General features: G+C 42.0%; 3 protein-coding genes across 3 annotated transcripts in view; 2 read left to right on the top strand and 1 right to left on the bottom strand.

Annotated features, from left to right (window-relative positions):
• Entpd5 (ectonucleoside triphosphate diphosphohydrolase 5 (inactive)) overlaps nucleotides 1–5,956 on the bottom strand; it is a 34,281-nt gene extending 28,325 nt beyond the window's left edge. Inside the window, exons 1-2 of the mRNA XM_057782257.1 lie at nucleotides 5,611–5,956; nucleotides 3,123–3,201 (exon numbers count right to left, since the gene is read on the bottom strand). Coding sequence (XP_057638240.1) covers nucleotides 3,123–3,131 — 9 coding nt within the window. The 5' untranslated portion in view covers nucleotides 3,132–3,201; nucleotides 5,611–5,956. The remainder of the gene's footprint in view (nucleotides 1–3,122; nucleotides 3,202–5,610) is intronic.
• Nucleotides 5,957–6,521: 565 nt separating this feature from the next.
• The window catches only part of Bbof1 (basal body orientation factor 1), a 31,359-nt gene continuing 17,992 nt past the window's right edge, over nucleotides 6,522–19,888 (top strand). The window contains exons 1-4 of the mRNA XM_057782506.1: nucleotides 6,522–6,639; nucleotides 8,898–9,126; nucleotides 11,397–11,462; nucleotides 13,069–13,212. Coding sequence (XP_057638489.1) covers nucleotides 6,587–6,639; nucleotides 8,898–9,126; nucleotides 11,397–11,462; nucleotides 13,069–13,212 — 492 coding nt within the window. The 5' untranslated portion in view covers nucleotides 6,522–6,586. The remainder of the gene's footprint in view (nucleotides 6,640–8,897; nucleotides 9,127–11,396; nucleotides 11,463–13,068; nucleotides 13,213–19,888) is intronic.
• Nucleotides 16,059–17,727, top strand: LOC130882451 (E3 ubiquitin-protein ligase RNF113A). The gene has a single exon (XM_057782508.1). The coding sequence runs from the start codon at nucleotides 16,477–16,479 to the stop codon at nucleotides 17,488–17,490; it is 1,014 nt and encodes a 337-aa protein (XP_057638491.1). The 5' UTR covers nucleotides 16,059–16,476; the 3' UTR covers nucleotides 17,491–17,727.

Below are 19,888 nucleotides of genomic sequence, written 5' to 3'. Positions count from 1 at the left end.
GGTTGGCCTTGAGTTCATAGAGATTCACCCTCCTCTACCTCCTAAACGCTGGGATTACAGGTGTGTGCACCTGCTTTATTTTGTGTACCCACGTGGAGGGGGATATATGTGCATATCACTGTCTGAGTATGGAGGTAGGCCTCTAACAACATGGATTTTTTCCCAGAGTCTCAAGTAACCTAGGCTGTCTTCAATTTTCACTTTAACACGTAACTGAAGATAACCCTGAACTGTCTCCTCCTACCTCTACCTCCTCCTCCTAAATGCTAGGACTGCGAGGGTGTGACAGCTAAACTTCTGCGTCCTTCACTTTGAGTTCCCAGGCTACCTTTCCTGGTTGCTTTGCCTGCTTCCTGACAAGAACCCACTGCTGCCCTCCAGTGCTTCTCAAACTCTCAGGTCATTTTAACAACCGGGTAACTGGGTGTGGCAGCACTTGGCTGTAACCTTAGCTCTTGGGAGGCTGAAACAGGAGAACCAAAACTTCAAGGTTGCCTGGGCTACAAACTGACTTTGAGGCAAATTGGGCATAGCAAGACCTTGTCTCAAATACATACACACACACACACACACACACACACCCAAACATCCAAACCCTGACGCTCCTTAGTTATATTTTTTAATTTTATTTATTTTTTATTTTATGTGTATTGCTGTTTTGCCTGTATGTATGTCTGTGTGAGGGTGGCAGGTCCCCTGGAACTGTAGTTACAGACAGTTGTGAGCTGCCTTGTGGATGCTGGAAATTGAACCCAGGTCCTCTGGAAGAGCAGTCAGTGCTCTTAACTGCTGAGTCATCTCTCCAGTCCCTCTTAGTTATGTGGTATTATTTACTTATTTGTGGTGTGTGTTTGTGTTTGTACACCTTTATAGTAAGAGCTCTCTCTTGTTCTCAAGTGCCCCTCGGTCTAATAGGAGCTTGGGATGTACTGTGTCCTCATTAGACACTTGAGAGTTTGTTGTTGTTTTTGAAGCAAGGTCTCATGGAACCTTCCTGTTCAGCCTCCCCAGCACTAGTATTACAAGTATGAGCACTATGTCAGGCGATTTTTCCTAAATGAATGAAAATTTGAAGTATCTGTCACATGTTACCCTAAAACTTGGGTCTTTTCCTTCTTCCTCCCTAACCTCTACCCCCTCACTATGTGGCCCTGGTTAGATTGAACTCACTGTATTGACCAGGCTGGACTTGAATTCACAAAGATCCACCTGTCTCCGCCTTCCTAGTATTGAGATTAAAGATGCACTACCACACCTATCCAGGGATACTTTTCTTAAAGAATTGACTTTTAGTTTAAGCTAAAGGTTGTGTTGGGAGAAATAATTAATAAAAACACAATATTTTGGAAAGAACCAACAATTAATTAGTTAATAATCATCTATAAGAATACAATATGTTGGGCTGGAGAAATGGTTCAGAGGTTAAGAGCATTGCCTGATCTTCCAAAGGTCCTGAGTTCAATTCCCAGCAACCACATGATGGCTCACAACCATCTGTAAGGGGGTTTGGTGCCCTCTGCTGGCCTGCAGGCATATACACAGACAGAATATTGCATACGTAATAAATAAATAAATATTTTTTTTAAAAAAAGAATACAATATGTTTCGCTGGGCGGTGGTGGCGCATGCCTTTAATAGCAGCGCTCCGGGAGGCAGAGGCAGGAGGATCTCTGTGAGTTCAAGGCCAGCCTGGTCTATAAGAGCTAGTTCCAGGATAGGCTCCAAAGCAACAGAGAAACCCTGTCTCGAAAAACAAAAAGAATACAATATGTTTGAGACAAGGTCTCATGTAGCTTAGGTTGGCCTTTATCCTTGTAGCTAAGGATGACCCTGAATTTCTGATTTCCTGCTTCTACTTTCTAAATTCTGCGACTATAAGCATGTGTTGCTACACCCACTATGTGCAGTGCTGGAGACCCAGGGATTAAAGCATCGTAGGAAAGTACTCTGCCAACTAAATTACATCCCAGCTCCAATACATCGTATATACAATTTAAACAGTAAATTTAAATCAATCTAATTGGAAAAATAAATCTTGACCCTCCAGGATTCCTTATAGTGCTCCTGTAGGAATTTGAACTAATCACACACAAAATAATGTCCATTTAATAGACCTGAGTTCCATTCTCAGAACCCACAATAAAAGGAGAAAACCAATTCTATGTGGTTAAAAAAGTAGGATAAAGGTAACTCATTTCTACAGTATTCAGAAACACTGATCAGCCCCTTTAGATAGGGTTTGTATAATGAAATATTTACTTGTAGGGCTCAGCCAGCCATGAAAAGCTTAACAAAAACAGAACACCCAAAGGAAGTTCTTACCTTCCAACTATTATCACCTGCCAGAGTAGGACTCAGCCATCGATAAGTTTAATGGAGGCCTGAGTCTCAGTAGTTTACCCTGAAGCAATACCTGGTTTCCAGAAGGACCACAAACTGAGATTACCCAAGCACTACCCAAGAACAGACCGTCCAAAGGAAATGCCTAATGTTCCAACTATTGCAGATAGGACCACCTTCCAGCACATACTCACCAGGACACCCCTAGACAAATGTCAGCCAATCAGGGGTCCTGAACCCCAGCAACCCCTCACCCCCACCTTTACTACTATAAAAACCCAACTCTAACAGAGCTCAGGGCTCTCCGATTATTCCAATACGTTGGACACATGGAGAGACCGAGTTTGCAAACTTAATTAAAATAAAGGCTCTTTGGTTTTATATATGGGACTCAGTCTCCTTGTCGGTTTTGGGTGACTTGGCAGATCTGGGTATAACATACCCAGGATTCTACAAGCTGCATGAAAACAAAATTAATGGCTGTTTTTCAGTACAAAACTTTATCCCTGCAGTAAACAAAACTCAGTAAAGTGACAGTTAACTAATGATTAAACAGTTTTGAAAACACCTGGAGAAAAGATTAGGCATATTAATTTTGCTACAAAATAGTCCTGAATTGAACTCACACCCGATAATATAATCAACGAGTAAGAAAAAAAAATCTACCTTTGGCAAAAGGTGGTCAAATTCAAGAATGACATAAAAGCAAAAAACTCCTACCCGGAGGCAGAAGCTTCTGAGATGCACATTCAGCTTCAAGCTAGCAGAGATGCTCTACTTACCAGGGTCATAATGGTCCCCTCTGCTGGAACATTCAGCCAAGGCACTCTTCATTTCTGTGTCAACCAAGAACTGTGCAAACTGAGCATAAAACATCAACAAGTCCAAGTCAACAAAATACTAAATGACTATGTCTTAAAAGCATTCAATGGTCCCAACAATGAAACAAAGCAAATTCATGAAACTTAACAGTGAAGCTACTAGCCAGCAATTGCGGAAGGAAATGGAAACAGGTAAGCTTCTGAACAGGAACTCTCCCCCCGCACACACACACTCTTTACTCTCAGTTACTTCCTGTTGATAGATGACTGAATAACAGTATCCAGTTCTTTGGTGGAGAATGCAGAGGCTCAGAACACTGTAGTCTCTAAAACTACTTCCACCAGAATAGAGTAGCATGGCATTTCTCTTATGATTAGTGTCAAAGTGCTGGCAAGATGGCTCAGTGAATAATTAGAGTACTTGCCGTGCAAACCTTATGACCTGAACTCAACTTTTAGGACTCAGGAAGAGAACAGATTCCATGCACACATCATATCCATATACACACTCATCTGCCCCCACACATCATATTTACACAATACACACACAGAGAAAAAATTTAAAAGTTTCTTTTTGAGACAGGGTTTCTTTGTGTAGCTCTGGCTATCCTGGAACTCACTCTGTAGACCAGGCTGGCCTTGAATTCACAGAGATCCTCCTGCCTCTGCCTCCTGAGTGTTGGGAATAAAGATGTGTGCCACCACTGGCCAGCTCTAAACTTTTTTTTTAATATACATTCATAGTGGACCATCTGGTACTAAAAAACCAATTGGGAGTGAGGCTCTTCCCTGGGGAAGACTGTGTCTCCCACTCTCAGCATTTCTTGGTTGCCGTAGCTCTTTGTGTAGGGTTGGGGCCTTGGAAGGTTTCCCCTGCCATGCAAGTCTATTGGTGTCATCTCACTCAGGTCTTGCTTAGATAGCCCTGAAACCATATACATACAAATAACATAATATGTACTGAGCAGGTTGTATTTATTTATTTAGGAATATATATGCACACACACATATAAATAAAACTATATATGTACCAGCAGTTAAAAGAAAAAGAAGCTGTGAAAGAAAGAAGGAGGGAGAGAGTGTAAGTATAAGGGGGGATACATGGCACTGATTGCAGCTGGATGGAAGAAAGGAAAGGGGAAAATGGATACTATATTTTAATTTTTTTAAAAGTAGTCTTTGAATAGAGTTGTGAAATATCAATAACTTTAGGTAGGTCTTAAAATGATATATATTTATGTCATATATTTTAATCTATAAAAATAAATTCATAAAACAGGTATAAAAGGGTGAAATGTTGTAATTTTATTTTAATCTCAAAATAGACTATTTTATGCTTGATAAAATACAATAAAATAAAAAAAATACAATAAAATATATTGTATTTTAAAGCACAATGCATAGCCAGCCAGCACCCTGGAGACAGAGGCAGGAAGATCTCTGTGAGTTCAAGGCTAGCCTGGTCTACATGGTAAGTTCCAGGTCAGTCAGAGCTAAAAAAGTACTATGCATATAATTAAGAGGCAATCTTGCCAGGTATCGTGGTACACATCATTAATTCCAGCACTTGGAGACAAAGGAATGCAGATCTTTGTGAGTTCTAGGCCAGGCAAATACATATACTGGGATCCTATATAAAAAGGGGTGGGGTGGGTCTGGAGAGATAGTTCTGAGATTAAGAGTACTGGATGCTCTTCCAGAGGACCCAAGTTTGAGTCCCAGCATCCACATGTTAGCTCACAAGCATCTGTAATTCCAATTCCAATTTTCTCTTCTGGCCCTCAGGGGCACTGTAAGCACCTGGCACACAGACATACAATGGCAAGCAGTGCACTCATATACATAAAATAAAGATAAAGGTTTAAAAAAACCAACGAAGAAGCTATCTTACTGAAGTCAAAATTTTTTGAGTATGCATTTATCGGTAGGCCTATGTTCAAATGGTAAATTTGGGACTGGCTTTTATTTACAATCGATTTTTGTAATGAAGTTTAAATATACACTATATGACAGAAGACGCCCTACTCCCTTTCTGCTTGCTATCAATAGGGTGCTTTATACATTGTTTCTCAGAAGTAATGAGATTCTGCTCGTGGGTCTATTGGCGTGTCACACACAGAGGAGAGAACGCACCAGAAACAGTCAAAACATTCCATAACTATGTTAGGAATAGTTCAAAACGGTTTTTAAGGTCCTTTACCGAATCAACCACATTGCAAAATTTACAACTACATAAGCCACGCCCCCAGGGATGAGGCAGGGCGGGACTTCACCTTACTATGTTAAGAGCATAGTAATCAAGTTCTCCCTAAAGAACTGTGTGTGTTGGGGGGGGGGGGTGTCTAACAATTATGTTTCAAATAACTGCTAACTGTAATTTGAAACGGAGGATAATGCAAAACAGGGCTTTCACTCACAAGTCTAACTATTGACTTGGCAGCCACAATACCTGTCTTCCGTAATGACTCACTCGCTCTCACTGAATGAAGGCATAATCACAGGGCGGCTCCTCTGGGAACAAACTAGAACACTGGAGTACTCCTTTTCCCGGGATAAGAGGCAAGCGCTTGACACTTTATGCAACTTGCAGCAAAGGGACTAGACTGTGGTCACTAGAGGATGCGGACGATATTAGCTAACAGGAACCGGGGAGTCGGTTGGAGCCAAGCACCTGCCACCGCAGACACAGGGGCGGACGACCCTCGTCACGCAGCTCCGGGTAGGCAGCCGGCTTCAGAGCGGCCGAGCGCGCTGACCCGCGAAGGCTGCCAGCCTCGCCCCAGCCACCGCCCTGGGAAAAGTCAACTGCCTCCCTGAAAGCGTTTGGCCTGGGGCGTCCCCGGGTGCGCAGTCCTCTCCGGAGCCCGCGAGACCGTAGCAGGGATGGAGGGGAGGTAAGCATGAGCCGGGCAGCGCGGGAACAGCGGGGGCAGCAGCAGGGACGCGGGCAGGACCGCCGCGCTGACCGCGCCGGGAACGTAGAGGAGCTGCCGGCCCGACCTGAAGTGCTACGAGCCCCACCGGCACCGCTCGGATGCGCGCGTGGCGGTCGGAGAGCCGCTGGGAAGTGAGCCTCGTGAGGTGTGAGGCCCGGCTCTCGGGGCTAGGACGCCGCGACCCCGCGTCCCGCTGCCCCGCTCCCGCCCTTCCCAGTCTCGCGGCCTCCCGCCCGGCCCTAACCCCCGGTACGCCGCCGGGGCTCGTGCACACTCACCGCGCGCGCCGCCCAGGCGCGGACGCCAGCCTCCTCGGAGCGCTCCCCGCCCCGCCCCTCGGAGCGCTCACGTCACGCGCGTGCGCCCTCCGCGTGCCCCAACGGCACGGAGGACGTTAGCCCTTCGGCGTGGTGGTTTCCTTAGAGACCGAGTCTGCCCAGGTGGCGGCCACCAGGAGACAACGGCGGTGATACTCCTGGAAAAGTCAAAATGCCGGCAAAGGACAAGAGGAAAGGCAAGAACAAAGGCAAAGAAAAAGACAAGTAAGCGCGGCGGCGACGCAGAGCCCCCCTTTTCCTCGGGGCTGTTTGAATCTAGGGCCGCGGCTTTTGAGGACAGCTCTTGCGCTGTCCAACTCCAACTTGGCCCTAGCATCTTGAGAGCGCTCCATTATGAGACTGATGTGAACTGGTGTACTCCATTCTGGCTCTGGTCTGAGTTGTTAAAGTTGTTCCTTGGGCCTTTCAGGAATTCTTTTGGATCAAAGGGAGAACGCAAAAGAATTTGACCAGATTGGTCAGATCCCCCACCTCTAGGTGCCACGAGTTGCCGCTAGAATGTCAACTAAATAGACCTAGTGATCTACCCCCGTAGTTCCTAAAGACTTTGGAGGCACACATGGAATTCAACACCACTGTATGTGGGAACCGCAAAGGAATCCCTTAAACTTGTAATTATGAAGTGAATTCATTGGAGATAGGTTCAGTAAACGCACACCTGCCATCATGTTGCTCTGGAAGCTGAGGGAGAAAGGCCACAAATTCTAGGGCAGCTAGGGCTACATAGGAAGCTCTTGTCTCAAAAAAAAAAAAAAGAAAGAAAGAAAGAAAGAGGAAAAAACCAAAAAGGTAACTTGTTTGGTGTGTGAGTGTAGCTGAGTGATAGAGTACTTGTGCAGGGTCCTAGGTTCCGTCTCCAGCAGAGTAACTTAGAGCAAGTTATACTCAGTACAGAAAGCTTGGGAGATATGGGAAATACTAAAGGAGAAAGAGAAAATCACCTGTCATCCCACCATCCACAGTTAAACCACTACCATCGTGTTTTCTATTTTATTCCTGTGTAAAATGATAGGCTAATGATTTGTAGACTCCCTACCCCTACTCTGAGGATCAAACTCAGGCCTTCTCCTGATAGGCAAGTGGTCTACTACAGAGCCACATCCCTGACATCCTAACATATATATTCTACAAGGTGACTGAGAAAAAAAATATAACTTCTCAGTCTAGAACATTCTAAAAATTGCAGAGAGCTTATCGCCTTCTTGCTACTCACAGCCATGTTTTATATTTTTGGCTTTTCATCTTCAGAACACATGAGAACAAGGAGGAACAATAACATACTTTGTATTCCTTGAATATTTCATGGCTCTCCTTTGTTTCTCCAGTAACTTGGTGGTCTTTTTCCTAGAGACAGCTAAGTGCTTGCATCAATTCTTGATACTGTCTGGTCCCAGCTGGAGGTTGTGGAAAGACATTCTATTGCGAGTGTCTAAGTCACAGTGGAAAGGGATAGACTGGAGAATTAGAGTGGAGCTGGCCTGAATTGGAAGAGAACAAAAGGTAGATGTACAAAGGAGTAAAGAATCAGGAGTTGAGAGGACATGGCAGGCGACAGTGTAAGGAGGAAGGATCTTACATGCTTTCGGGAGACTATTTAGAATTCTATTATAGGTGAAACTTTTTCTGCATTATTTATGTAACTAGTGCCTATCATAGGGTAGTGTTTTGTTAATGCTAGTGCAATATTTATTTTGAAGAACCTCACCTTTTATCACTTAAAGCTTTGAATCCACTCTTATGGTTTTTCATGGTTCTGGGGATCAGACCTAATATATGGTATTTGTTCTGCTGCTACCAGTCTTCATCCCTAGGGCCTTACTTAAATTTCTTTTTCCTCTCAGCATAGATGATTATGGTGTGTGTTTTCCCTTAAAACCTGGTTTACTGTGGTACCAGCAAGTAGAATATTTAAAATACTTGTTCAAATAATTTGATCATTTGTGCGTGAACTAGCCAAAACAAAACAACAATAACGAAAAGTGGGGATGAAGTGGGTGTGGAGACTACAGACATATAAACAAATGTATCCTCATGTAGAAATGTACCATAGTGAGAGGAGTGAGCCAAGGTTCACAACTGAGTGAACTAGTAGAAAAGATTAGGATCTAGAACTGTAGAGTATTTCCCTAGCATGCTTGAGATCAGGTCTGATACCCAGCACAGCAAAAATAAATAAATAAAAAAAATAAATAAAGAATATGGAAGAATGAAGTAAATGAGAAGGTATAGAGCTTTATGAAATGCATTTGGTCTCTTATTGCCTCTTTGCTGTTCTAGTCCTCTAAAGTCACACCCCAAAGATTCCTCTTCTCTTACGTGAACACAAATGGATGTGTATTTCTCATTAATGCATTCACCCGACAGGAATGCTTTTATGTGCCAGGCAGTGCCAAGCACAACAGAAGAGAAATGGTGCTGAAAAGGTAAAGAAAGTCATATATTCTCACTATCATCTTCTGTAGGAAAGTAGTGAAAGCAGAGGACCAAGTGGTTGAGCAAGCCAAGGCCAATGCCTCTCTTTGGGAGGCCAGATTGGAAGTCACAGAACTCTCTAGGATTGAGTATCGTGATACTTCCCGAAGACTGGCAAAAAATAATGAAGACTTAAAGAAACAGCAGTATAAATTGGAAAAAGACACTATGTCTGTATTAAGCTACTTGAAGAAGCAGGATCAGGAGAAAGATAATATGGTAGGTAGGTAGAAAACTGTGAACCCCTTAACCTCCCTCTGTGTTTATGTGACATGGTTATATTTTTTAAAGTTTTGTTTTCTATTTGTTTGTTTGAGACAGAGTCTTTGTATGTAGCCCTGGCTGTCCTCAAGCTTACAGACATCTGTCTGCCTCTGCCTTCAAATGCTGGGCTGTTTTATGTTTTTTGTTTTTTTGTTTTGTTTTGTTTTGTTTTGTTTTTTTAGATGGTAAGTCCTTGAAATCTCATCACATGGTTAGGGTACTGTAGTTAGCCCTTAAGTGCTATGGAATAATCATTTTGTACACTGTAAAGATTCGTCACTCAGATTGATTTAATAAAAAGCTGACTGGCTAGTAGCCAGGCAGGAGTATAGGTGGGACAACCAAACTAAGGATGCAGGGATGAAGAAGGGTGACGTCAAAGGAAATGCCAGAAGACACAGAAGAAGCAGGATATGTAGAAAATGAGGTAATAAGCCATGAGTCATGTGGCAGAGGGTAGATAAGAAATATGGGTTAATTTATGTATGAGTTAGTAACAAGCCTGAACTGTTGACTGAGCATTTATAATTCATATTAAGCCTCTGTGTGATTAACTTGGGAGTGGCTTGCAGGACAACTTCCATCTATACTTAACTCCACTTGAAGCAAGCTGTTATTTCAGAATAGCTTTGCTATCATTAGCTTTTTCTTTCTTTCTTATAGCATTATCTACATCAACAGAGATGAAAGCAGTTTAAAAATACCACTGGAGTGATGGCTTAGCAGGTAAGAGTGTGTGCTATTCTTTCAGAGGACCTAAATTTGATTTCCAGCACCCACATCAGGCAGCTCACAACTGCTTAACTCCAGCTTCAGGGATATCTGATGCCTCTTGACCACCAGTGACACCCATACAAAGGTGGCCATATTCAGACACAACACATAATTTTTAAAAAATTTGAAAAAACAACTGACAACTAAAAATCTATTAAAAATAGATGGATAGAAAAAATAAAGTGAGGCTGGGCATGGCTGCACACATTTTAATCAGCATTCCTGGGAGACAAGTAGATCTCTGTGTTTGCGGCTAGCCTAGTCTACATAACCAGTTCCAGGTCAGTCATGTATACATAGCAGAACCCTGTCTCTACCCTCATCACTCCTCCCCAAAGAGCAAAAGATAATAATGTTTACATATTTATAGACAATTGGATAGCCTTAAGGAAACCATGTAACATGCTACAGTATAGTAACCCTCAGGGACATTATGTTACATGATATAAACCAGTAACATGTGGTCAAATGCTGTATGATTCAAGTCATTTGAAATACATAAGGGATTCAGATTTAAGAAACAAAGTGAAATGTGATTGCCAGAGGCAAAGAGGAGAGGAAAAGGAGAATTACAAAATGAAAAATTCTAAAGACCTTTTAGGTAACAAGAACAAGAACCATTTACCTAGCCGGGCGGTGGTGGCACACGCCTTTAATCCCAGCACTCGGGAGGCAGAGGTAGGTGGATCTCTGGGAGTTCGAGGCCAGCCTGGTCTACAAGAGCTAGTTCCAGGACAGGCACCAAAGCTACAGAGAAACCCTATCTCGAAAAACCAAAAAAAAAAAAAAAAAAAAAAAAAAAAGAACCATTTACCTGAGAGCACTTAAAAATGGTTGACAGAGCCTGGTGGTGGTGGCACATGCATTTACTCCCAATACTCACGAGACAGAGGCAGGTGAATCTCTGAATCTGAGGGCAGCCTGGTCTACACAGTGAGATCCAGGACAGCCAGCACTATACAGTGAAATCCTATCTCGAAAAACCGTATTTAAAAAGAAGAGGTTGCCAGAGTAAACTCAATGTTGTGGTTTTTATGTGTATCTGTGTGTGCCTGAGCATCATATCCATGCAGGAGTCTATACGGAGGCCAGAAGATATCAGATCCTGATACTGGAGTTATAAGCAGTTGTGAGATGCCATATGGGTGATAGGAATTAGGCTTGGGTCCTCTGCAAGAGCAGTAAACACTCGGAGTCACTGAGTCATTTCTCCAGCCCAATGTTGTGTATTTTACAACAACAAAAAAATTATCCACGTAATTCTGATGGTATCTAGATCTCGGAAATGTCAATAACAGATTAAGCATATGAGAAAATCCCTGTCCCTTCCTTCTTCACTGTCTTTCCTGGCTTACTGTCTTTACTATTACATAAATTAATAAAGCTTATGAATAGAAATAGGACACAAAGCAATTCTGTGTCACATTACTCTTGCATTTTGTCTTCTACAGATAGAAAAACTGAAACAGCAATTAGTTGAAACAAAGGAAAAAGCCAAAGAAGAGAAGGAAAAATTGGTAAGTATCTACATATACTAATAGTTTACTTATTAGGGAACCAGATTTCTAGTGAGTTTGGTTATTTTAGGCCCAATAAGTGAAGCTGGAAGGAAGTAGTGTATGCCTTTAATCCTAGCACAGTCAAGACTGTTACACAGAGAAACCCTGACTCAAAAAAAACAAATAAATAAATAAATAAAAAATGAAAACGGGGGTTCAGAAGCATTGATCCCCAGATCAATCAAAAATAAAACAAAATAAGAAATGAACAAATATAAAACTCATGTACTTGTTTATACGAATGTCCAAAAGTAGCATCTTATAGGGTGTGTGGCACACACCAGCTACTTCAAAGGCTGAAGTAGGAGTTCTACTTGAGTCTAGGAGTTCAGATGTTCTCAAGGTCAGTGTCGTGGGCAACATAGCAAAGTCTTGTCTCAAAAAACATGGATACCGAGTTCCAAAATGAATAATAATACTTGGAGTACAGATGCAAGAATATTGGGCTGGGTTGTGTGCTAAAGATCGAACCCAGAGGCGGCTTCATGCTGGCAGATGTTATACCTTATGTTACACACCCAGACTCACACACAGGATTTTTATTTTGATGTATGATACACCTTTGTCCCTTACAGAGACTTCTAAATGATATCAGTATAATTACCTTATTACTTAGGGCTTACTACAGTAACAATCTCAGAACACTAATATCACCACCTGTAGATTGCTAGAAGAGTTCAAAATAATGTAAAACTTTTTGAGGGCAGGTGGTTTCTCTCTTAATACATATCAATAAAGCTCTCTGATCAAAACTGCAAAAATATTTCCTCCGTGTGGTGTTGAGGATTGAACCCAGGATTTCATGCATGACACTTCTTTAATTCAACACTACTGCTTTTTTTAAAACTAGGTGAAAACCAGGTGTGGTGGCTCATTCTGCAATTCTAGCATTCAGGAGGCTGAGGCAGGAGGATTGCTGAGAGTTCAAAACTAGCCTAGGCTACATAGTTCAAAGGCACAGTAGTGGGAGGCTAAGGGAGTTGAAGGGAAGCAAGTGGGAAGACCCTGTCTTAAATATAATATGAAATTCCTTTCTGTAAGATTGTGTTGCCAACCAAACACAGAAGCTTTGAATTTTAGAGGTGTCTTATTTGATTTGGGTTTTATTTTCTTCTGGGGTCTGAACCAAGGTTTCACATACTAACCACACATTCTACTTTCTGAGCTACATAGACAGACAAAAAACAAAAAATGCCTGGCCTGGCATGGTGGCGCACACCTTTAATTCCAGTACTTGGGAGGCAGAGGCAGGTGGATCTTTGTGAGTTCAAGGCCAGCCTGGTCTACAAGAACTAGTTCCAGGATATAGGCTTCAAAGCTACAGAGAAACCCTGTCTCAAAAATCAAAAAACAAAAACAAAAACAAATTCCTGAATTTTTTCTTATTTAAGGCCCACTGGCATTATTTTAAAGAAATTAAAATTTTATGCAAAAATTAGCTTTATGCAAAATAGAGGTGGAACAGTTCTTTCAAGAAGATACATAATGGCTCAGGCCTCAGATAAAACATGGTTCTGTGGAACATTTGTTTTTCTTAACTCATTTACTTTTTTTTTGAATACAGGAACAAAAGTATACTATGCAAATAAATGAGTTGGAGGGACAGTTTTATCAAAAAGCCAAAGAAATTGGCATGATTCAGACAGAGTTAAAGACAATAAAACAATTCCAGAAGAGAAAAATCCAAGTGGAAAAAGAATTAGATGAGGTAAATTTCTTTGTTTCTTCTTCTTTTTAAAAAAGGATTTATGTATGTGCATATTTGCCTGTATGAATTCAAGTATGCTGCATGTATTCCTGGGGCTGGTGGAGGCCAGAGAAGGATGCTGGGTACCCTGGAACTAGACTGACTGAAGGTTGGGAGCCACCACGTTGGTGCTGGGAACTAAACCCGTCACTGAAAAAGCAGTAAGTATTCTTGACCACTGAACTGTCTCTCATTAAGGAGATTGGATTAACAACTTAATGCCCACCAGAAAAGTCCTCACATTTATTTCTGAGAAAAATCATGATATTTTAGAGAAAAGAAAGGGAAATATTTCATCTGTTGTATATATTTTTATGTTATCTGTATGTCTATTTTTTATATGTGTGTTTGTGTGTGGAGTGTATCGGTGTGGGGGTCAGAGGAGGTCATCTTGTAGTCAGTCCTTTCCTCTACCACGTAGGTTTCAGAGGTCAACTCAGATGGTCAGGCTTGGTGGCAAACACCTTATCTGCTGAGTCCGTTCACCTGCCTGACATTTTTTTCTTTCTAGGCATTGATTTGTGAACTTGGCAAATCTCAGCTAAGACACCTATCATATTAGTAGTTAAACTACATATATGTCCTTAGGAATTGTCAGTAGGAGAGTTCTACAGGAAAATGTGTTTAGGATGAAAGACATTTTAGGAAAAATTAGAAGGCTGTATGGGTAGGGCTGAATGAGGTGAGGAACACTGAAGTTTCCTGAAAGGCCTGTTCTATGCTATTTTCTGATTTCCATGGTATAGCTAGGGGTAGAATCATCTGAATGCTTGATTAAAGCTTAAGAATTTGCTTCCAAATTGGCACATTCATATGGCTGTGCAGGTGTTGTCAGTGACAGACGGTAGGCCTCAGCATCGTTCACCTGGACACTCAGTATGCTGCTTGAGTGTCCTAGTTATATGTTAGTGGGTAACATTGAGAGTGAATAATTCAAGAGCTGTGCAGAAGCTATCTTCGTGTGTGTGTGTGTGTGTTGATAGGGATGGAATCCAGGACTTTGCATATGCTATGAAAGCACTCTACTATTGACCTGGATCCCCAGCCCTAGCAGCTTTTCTCATGACATATCGTTTCAAGTGGCATAGCAACATTTCTGGCATAGTCTCTAAATCAGGTTCACATTTTAGGGGTGGAAATCAGGTTCCATCATTTGAAGACAGTGTCAAAGAATTGTAACCACCATACACCCTTATAACTCTAAGTAAACACAGCAGCAGCAGGACTGTTTAGGTTGCTTGAGACACAATCTTGTTATATAAAGGCTGTCCTGGAACTTTCTGTATACCCAGACTGACTGGCCTCATGCTTGTTACAACATCCCTGCCTCAACCTTTCAGGTGCTAGGATTACAGACATAAGACTCCCGAATTATTTTGTTTTCACTTTGATAGGGATGGAATCCAGGACTTTGCATATGCTATGAAAGCACTCTACTATTGACCTGGATCCCCAGCCCTAGCAGCTTTTCTCATGACATATCGTTTCAAGTGGCATAGCAACATTTCTGGCATAGTCTCTAAATCAGGTTCACATTTTAGGGGTGGAAATCAGGTTCCATCATTTGAAGACAGTGTCAAAGAATTGTAACCACCATACACCCTTATAACTCTAAGTAAACACAGCAGCAGCAGGACTGTTTAGGTTGCTTGAGACACAATCTTGTTATATAAAGGCTGTCCTGGAACTTTCTGTATACCCAGACTGACTGGCCTCATGCTTGTTACAACATCCCTGCCTCAACCTTTCAGGTGCTAGGATTACAGGCATAAGCCTCCCGAATTATTTTGTTTTCACTTTTTTTCTCAGATTTTATTTTTAGTTATGTGTATAGGTGTTGGGGTGTGTGCACATGTGTGCATGTACTCAAAGATGCCAGAAGAGTTTTGGAGCCTTTGGAGCTGGAGTTATAGGCAGTTGTTAGCCAACTGATGTTGGTATTGGGAACTGAACTCGGATCTTCTGCAAGAGCAATAGATGCTATTAATTGCTGATATTAATCTCTATAAGCCCCACCTTAATTTTATTTTGAGAAGGGTCTCATGTAGCCCAGGGTGGCTCTGAGCTCATCTTCTGCCTCTGCCTCCTATGTGTTGGGATTACAGGAATGCCTCAATTCCATTAGGAATCTTTAAAATATCAGTTCTGATGATCTGATCACTTCCCTCAAGAATCTATATTTCTCAGCTGTAAAGAGCATATTGTCTAAGCAGCCTAATATGTAAGTTAAAAGACTGTACACCTAATTTTAATTTTTTATTTCTATTTTTCTTTCTTTCTTTTTTGTTTGTTTGTTTGTTTTTCGAAACAAGGTTTCTCTGTATCTTTGGAGTCTGTCCTGGAACTAGCCTGGTAAACCAGGCTGGCCTCGAACTCACAGAGCTCCACCTGCTTCTGCCTCCCAAGTGCTAGGATTAAAGGCGTGTGCCACCACTGCCCTGCCTGTTTTTGTTTTTTGAGACAGGGTTTCTCTTTGTAACAGCTCTGACTGTCCTGGAAATAATTTTGTAGACCAGGCCAGACTGGAACTCACAGAGGTCTACTGACCTCTGTCTTGCAAGTGCTGAGATCAAAAGTGTGCACCACTATGCCCAGCTTAAATTAAATTTTAATCTTTTATAATAATACACTTACACCAACACATGGTCTTTTATCCATTAATTTACCCAAATTGGATATTCACATAACTTTTAAGTCTTCTCCTTTATTTGTGCTTGAAGTCAGAGCCTTGGGCATGCTTGACAAGCAGTCTATCAGCTACGCTCCAGTTCTGTCTTTCTTGCTTTGTTCAGAATATTTTATTTTAATAGATTGCTGATAGATCTCTATCCATTAAAATTACTCCTAGCCTTCAAAGGCTTATCTTAAATGCACTTTCTCCCCAGGCCTTCCCCTAGAGTCCTGTTTAAGATTCCGTCCATCTTCCCATGGGATTTGATACAGAACACATCTTGATTTACTTTATTTTCCCTACTAGATTGTAAATTCTTTGAGCCGGAAATTTTGTATTCATTGCAAAAACAATAAGCACAACAGCATTTAACTAAAGACTGAGGGCATCTTTTTCTTAAACCTTTGCTGACTGGTGCATGCGCTCTGACGTTCTCGGCCCCAGCGACCGACAGAGTGCAGCTCTGTAGTGACGTAGCTGCGAATGACGTAGTATCCCGCGCCACCCAGCATCCCGTAGATACTGCTAGCCGTTTCAGCGCTCCGAAGTCGAAGATGGCAGAGCAAGTTTCTCAGGGAAAGTCGGCGGACCAGGTGTGCTCTTTCCTCTTCAAAAAGCCCGGGCGGAAAGGGAGTGCTGGCCGCCGGAAGCGGCCAGTGTGCGACCCCGACTCTGGGGAAAGCGGAAGCAGTAGCGACGAGAGCAGCGCAGTGGTGAGACCAGAGAAAAAGCGGGCCACCCACAATCCAATGATTCAAAAGACGAGTGGCAGTGGTAAACAGAAGGCGGCCTACTGTGATCTGAGCAGCGAAGAAGAGGAGAAGACCGAGAATGAGAGTCTGGGCGTAGTCTATAAGTCCACGCGCTCGGCGAAACCGGTGGGGCCGGAAGATATGGGGGCGACAGCTGTCTACGAGTTGGACACAGAAAAGGAGAAAGACGCACAGGCCATCTTTGAGCGCAGCCAAAAAATCCAGGAGGAGTTGAGAGGCAAGGAGGATGACAAGATCTATCGTGGAATTAATAATTATCAGAAATACATGAAGCCCAAGGATACGTCCATGGGCAATGCCTCCTCCGGCATGGTGAGAAAGGGCCCCATCCGAGCCCCTGAACATCTACGTGCCACCGTGCGCTGGGATTACCAGCCTGACATCTGTAAGGACTACAAGGAAACCGGCTTCTGTGGCTTTGGAGACAGCTGCAAATTCCTCCATGACCGTTCAGATTACAAGCACGGGTGGCAGATAGAACGTGAGCTTGATGAGGGCCGTTATGGTGTGTATGAAGATGAAAACTACGAAGTAGAAAGTGATGATGACGAAATACCATTCAAATGTTTCATCTGTCGCCAAACCTTCCGAAATCCAGTTGTCACTAAGTGTAAGCATTATTTCTGCGAGGCCTGTGCGCTGCAGCATTACCGTACCACTCCACGCTGCTATGTTTGTGAGCAGCAGACTTATGGGGTCTTCAATCCCGCGAAAGAATTGATTGCTAAACTGGAGAAGTGTCAAACAGCAGAGCGTGGTGCTTCCAACACCCCAGAAGACCCTGATGGAGTCTAATTGCCGTCACTTAGGTTTTCCATACTTGTCAGATCTCAAAGTACTTTTTGTTTTGGTCACCTCAAAAACCAACCATAATTGAAGGAATATTAAATTTTCTAGGAAGAGTATCCAAGTTTTGTTTTATGTAACAATGCTGCAGATTAAATAAGTACGGTTGACTTGTGGAACTCTCAGACTACCATCCTGTGTATAGCTATACATTCTAAGTTAAAATAAATTAATAACTAGTTCATACTCTAGTGCCCTGATGTGGTTTTTCTTTTTAAAAGAACAATGTCGCCACCTATTGGAGAAGTAGGTTTTAGACATTCTCAGAGGGCTGTTAGGAACACTTAAAATTAAAGGGCAAAGTTACTGCCTTACTGGAAAAAAAAACCAGGGCAGTTCTGTGGAATCTCAAATGTGAAAGAAGTGAAGCAGAGGTGAGGGGCCCACATACTTAAAATTGTAATGTCTATGTTAGGTAAGAGATTTTTATTTGTATAGACTTGTAAGAGTCTGAAGACATTTATGAAAAGGAATTCAAGTCTGTATTTTAAAGAAGACACTGAAAGAGAAATGAGTGTTTTGTTGTGTGTGTATGTATGGTGTGTGTATTAATGCGTGTGTGTATATACTGCCTTTGTGCAATAAGGGAGGTCAGAGACAACTTTGTGGAGTCACCTCTAGCCACTTTTACTTATAAAACTTAGGAAGTTGCCACCCTGTGTGACAGACACCCTTACCCTTTTCCTCCTGTGTCATCTCAGTTGCTCTTTGTTTGGGGTTTTGAGACAGTCTTTCTGTGTCTCAGACTGATCTACAACTCATTACATATTCCAGGCAGGTCTTGAATTTGGGGTTTTTGCCTCAGACTTACAACTGCTGGGCTTACAAGTGTGAGTCACTATGCTCGGCCACTAATTTTCACCATAACTTTTGTTTATTTATGTGTGTGTAGAAGTCAGAATAGAACTGGGAGTCAGTTTCTTCCACTGTGTGACTCCTTGGTACCTTTACCCATTAAGCCATTTTGTTGACCCCACTAATTATCTTTTGAAAGATTTTTATTGATATATGGATTTTGGGGAGTCTTATGATGTATCAGAGCTCCATCTCTAGACACCTGAGTGGGGAATATTTGAACCATACATTAACTGGCATGTTGACATTAATTTTGAAAGTGTGACAAAATAAGCCATTTCAAAACTTAAATACAAACAGTAAGAAAGAACATCTGAAAGAAATAATAAAATAGAGATTTAGTATATTAGGGCAGATTATAATAGGTGAAGATAACATTATGCCATTAAATGTTTATTGTGCTAAATGCTTTACTTGTATTGTTTAAATCTTACCTGTATTGGTTACTTTTCTCCTTGTGAAGAATACTTGTGACAAAAGCAACATTTGGCTTATAATTTGAGTGCAGTTCATCATGCTGGGGATGTAATGGCCTCAAAAATATGAAGCAGCTGGTCACACCCACAGTTAGAAGCAAAGAATGATAAATGCTGGTACTCCATTTGCTTTCTTCTCATATTCAATCCTGGATCCAAAACTATTGAATAGTGCTGCCCACATTTGGGGTGGTTCTTCCCTTGAGGTGAACCTTTCTATTTTTAAAAGATTTTGTGTGTGCATGTGTGTGTATTAAGTATATCTGTGTTTGTATGCCCATAGAGGCCAAAAGAAGACGTCAGATTGCTAATAGCTGGAATTATAGGCAATTGTAAGTCACCAAACATGGGTGTTAGAAACCAAACCTCTGGAAAAATATTAAATGCTCATAATCACTTAGATATCTCACCAGTCAGTGAACCTTCCTAAAAACACCTTCATAGACACATCCAGAAGAATATTTTTATGGGAATTTTTTTTTTTTTGGTTTTTCGAGACAGGGTTTCTCTGTGGCTTTGGAGCCTATCCTGGAACTAGCTCTGTAGACCAGGGTGGTCTCGAACTCACAGAGATCCGCCTGCCTCTGCCTCCCGAGTGCTGGGATTAAAGGCATGTGCCACCATTGCCCGGCTGTTTTGTTTTTGTTGAGACAGGGTTTCTCTGTGTAGCCCCAGCTGTCCTGGAACTTGCTCTGTAGACCAGACTGGTCTATAATTTACAGAGATCCACCTGCCTCTGCTTCCCAAGTGCTGAAATTAAAGGTATGTGCCACCACCTGGGACTGAGATAATTGTATTCTTTTTTCCCCCTTTTTCTTATGCATGTGTGTATTATGTTAATATGTATCCATGTATGTGGAGGGAATCTTCCTCAATCATTCTTTCACCGTATTCTTTGAGGCAGTCTCTCAAACCCAGAGTTCCTGATAAAACCAGTCTTCCCTCGCTAGCTTCCACTGAGGATTCCTTGCCTTTCATCTTCCAGCTGGAATTATAGGTGGGTGGCACAGCACCTG

This window comes from Chionomys nivalis, chromosome 10 (genome assembly GCF_950005125.1).
Source record: "Chionomys nivalis chromosome 10, mChiNiv1.1, whole genome shotgun sequence".
Lineage (NCBI taxonomy): Eukaryota > Metazoa > Chordata > Mammalia > Rodentia > Cricetidae > Chionomys > Chionomys nivalis.
This window is presented reverse-complemented; position numbering and strand designations above follow the sequence as displayed.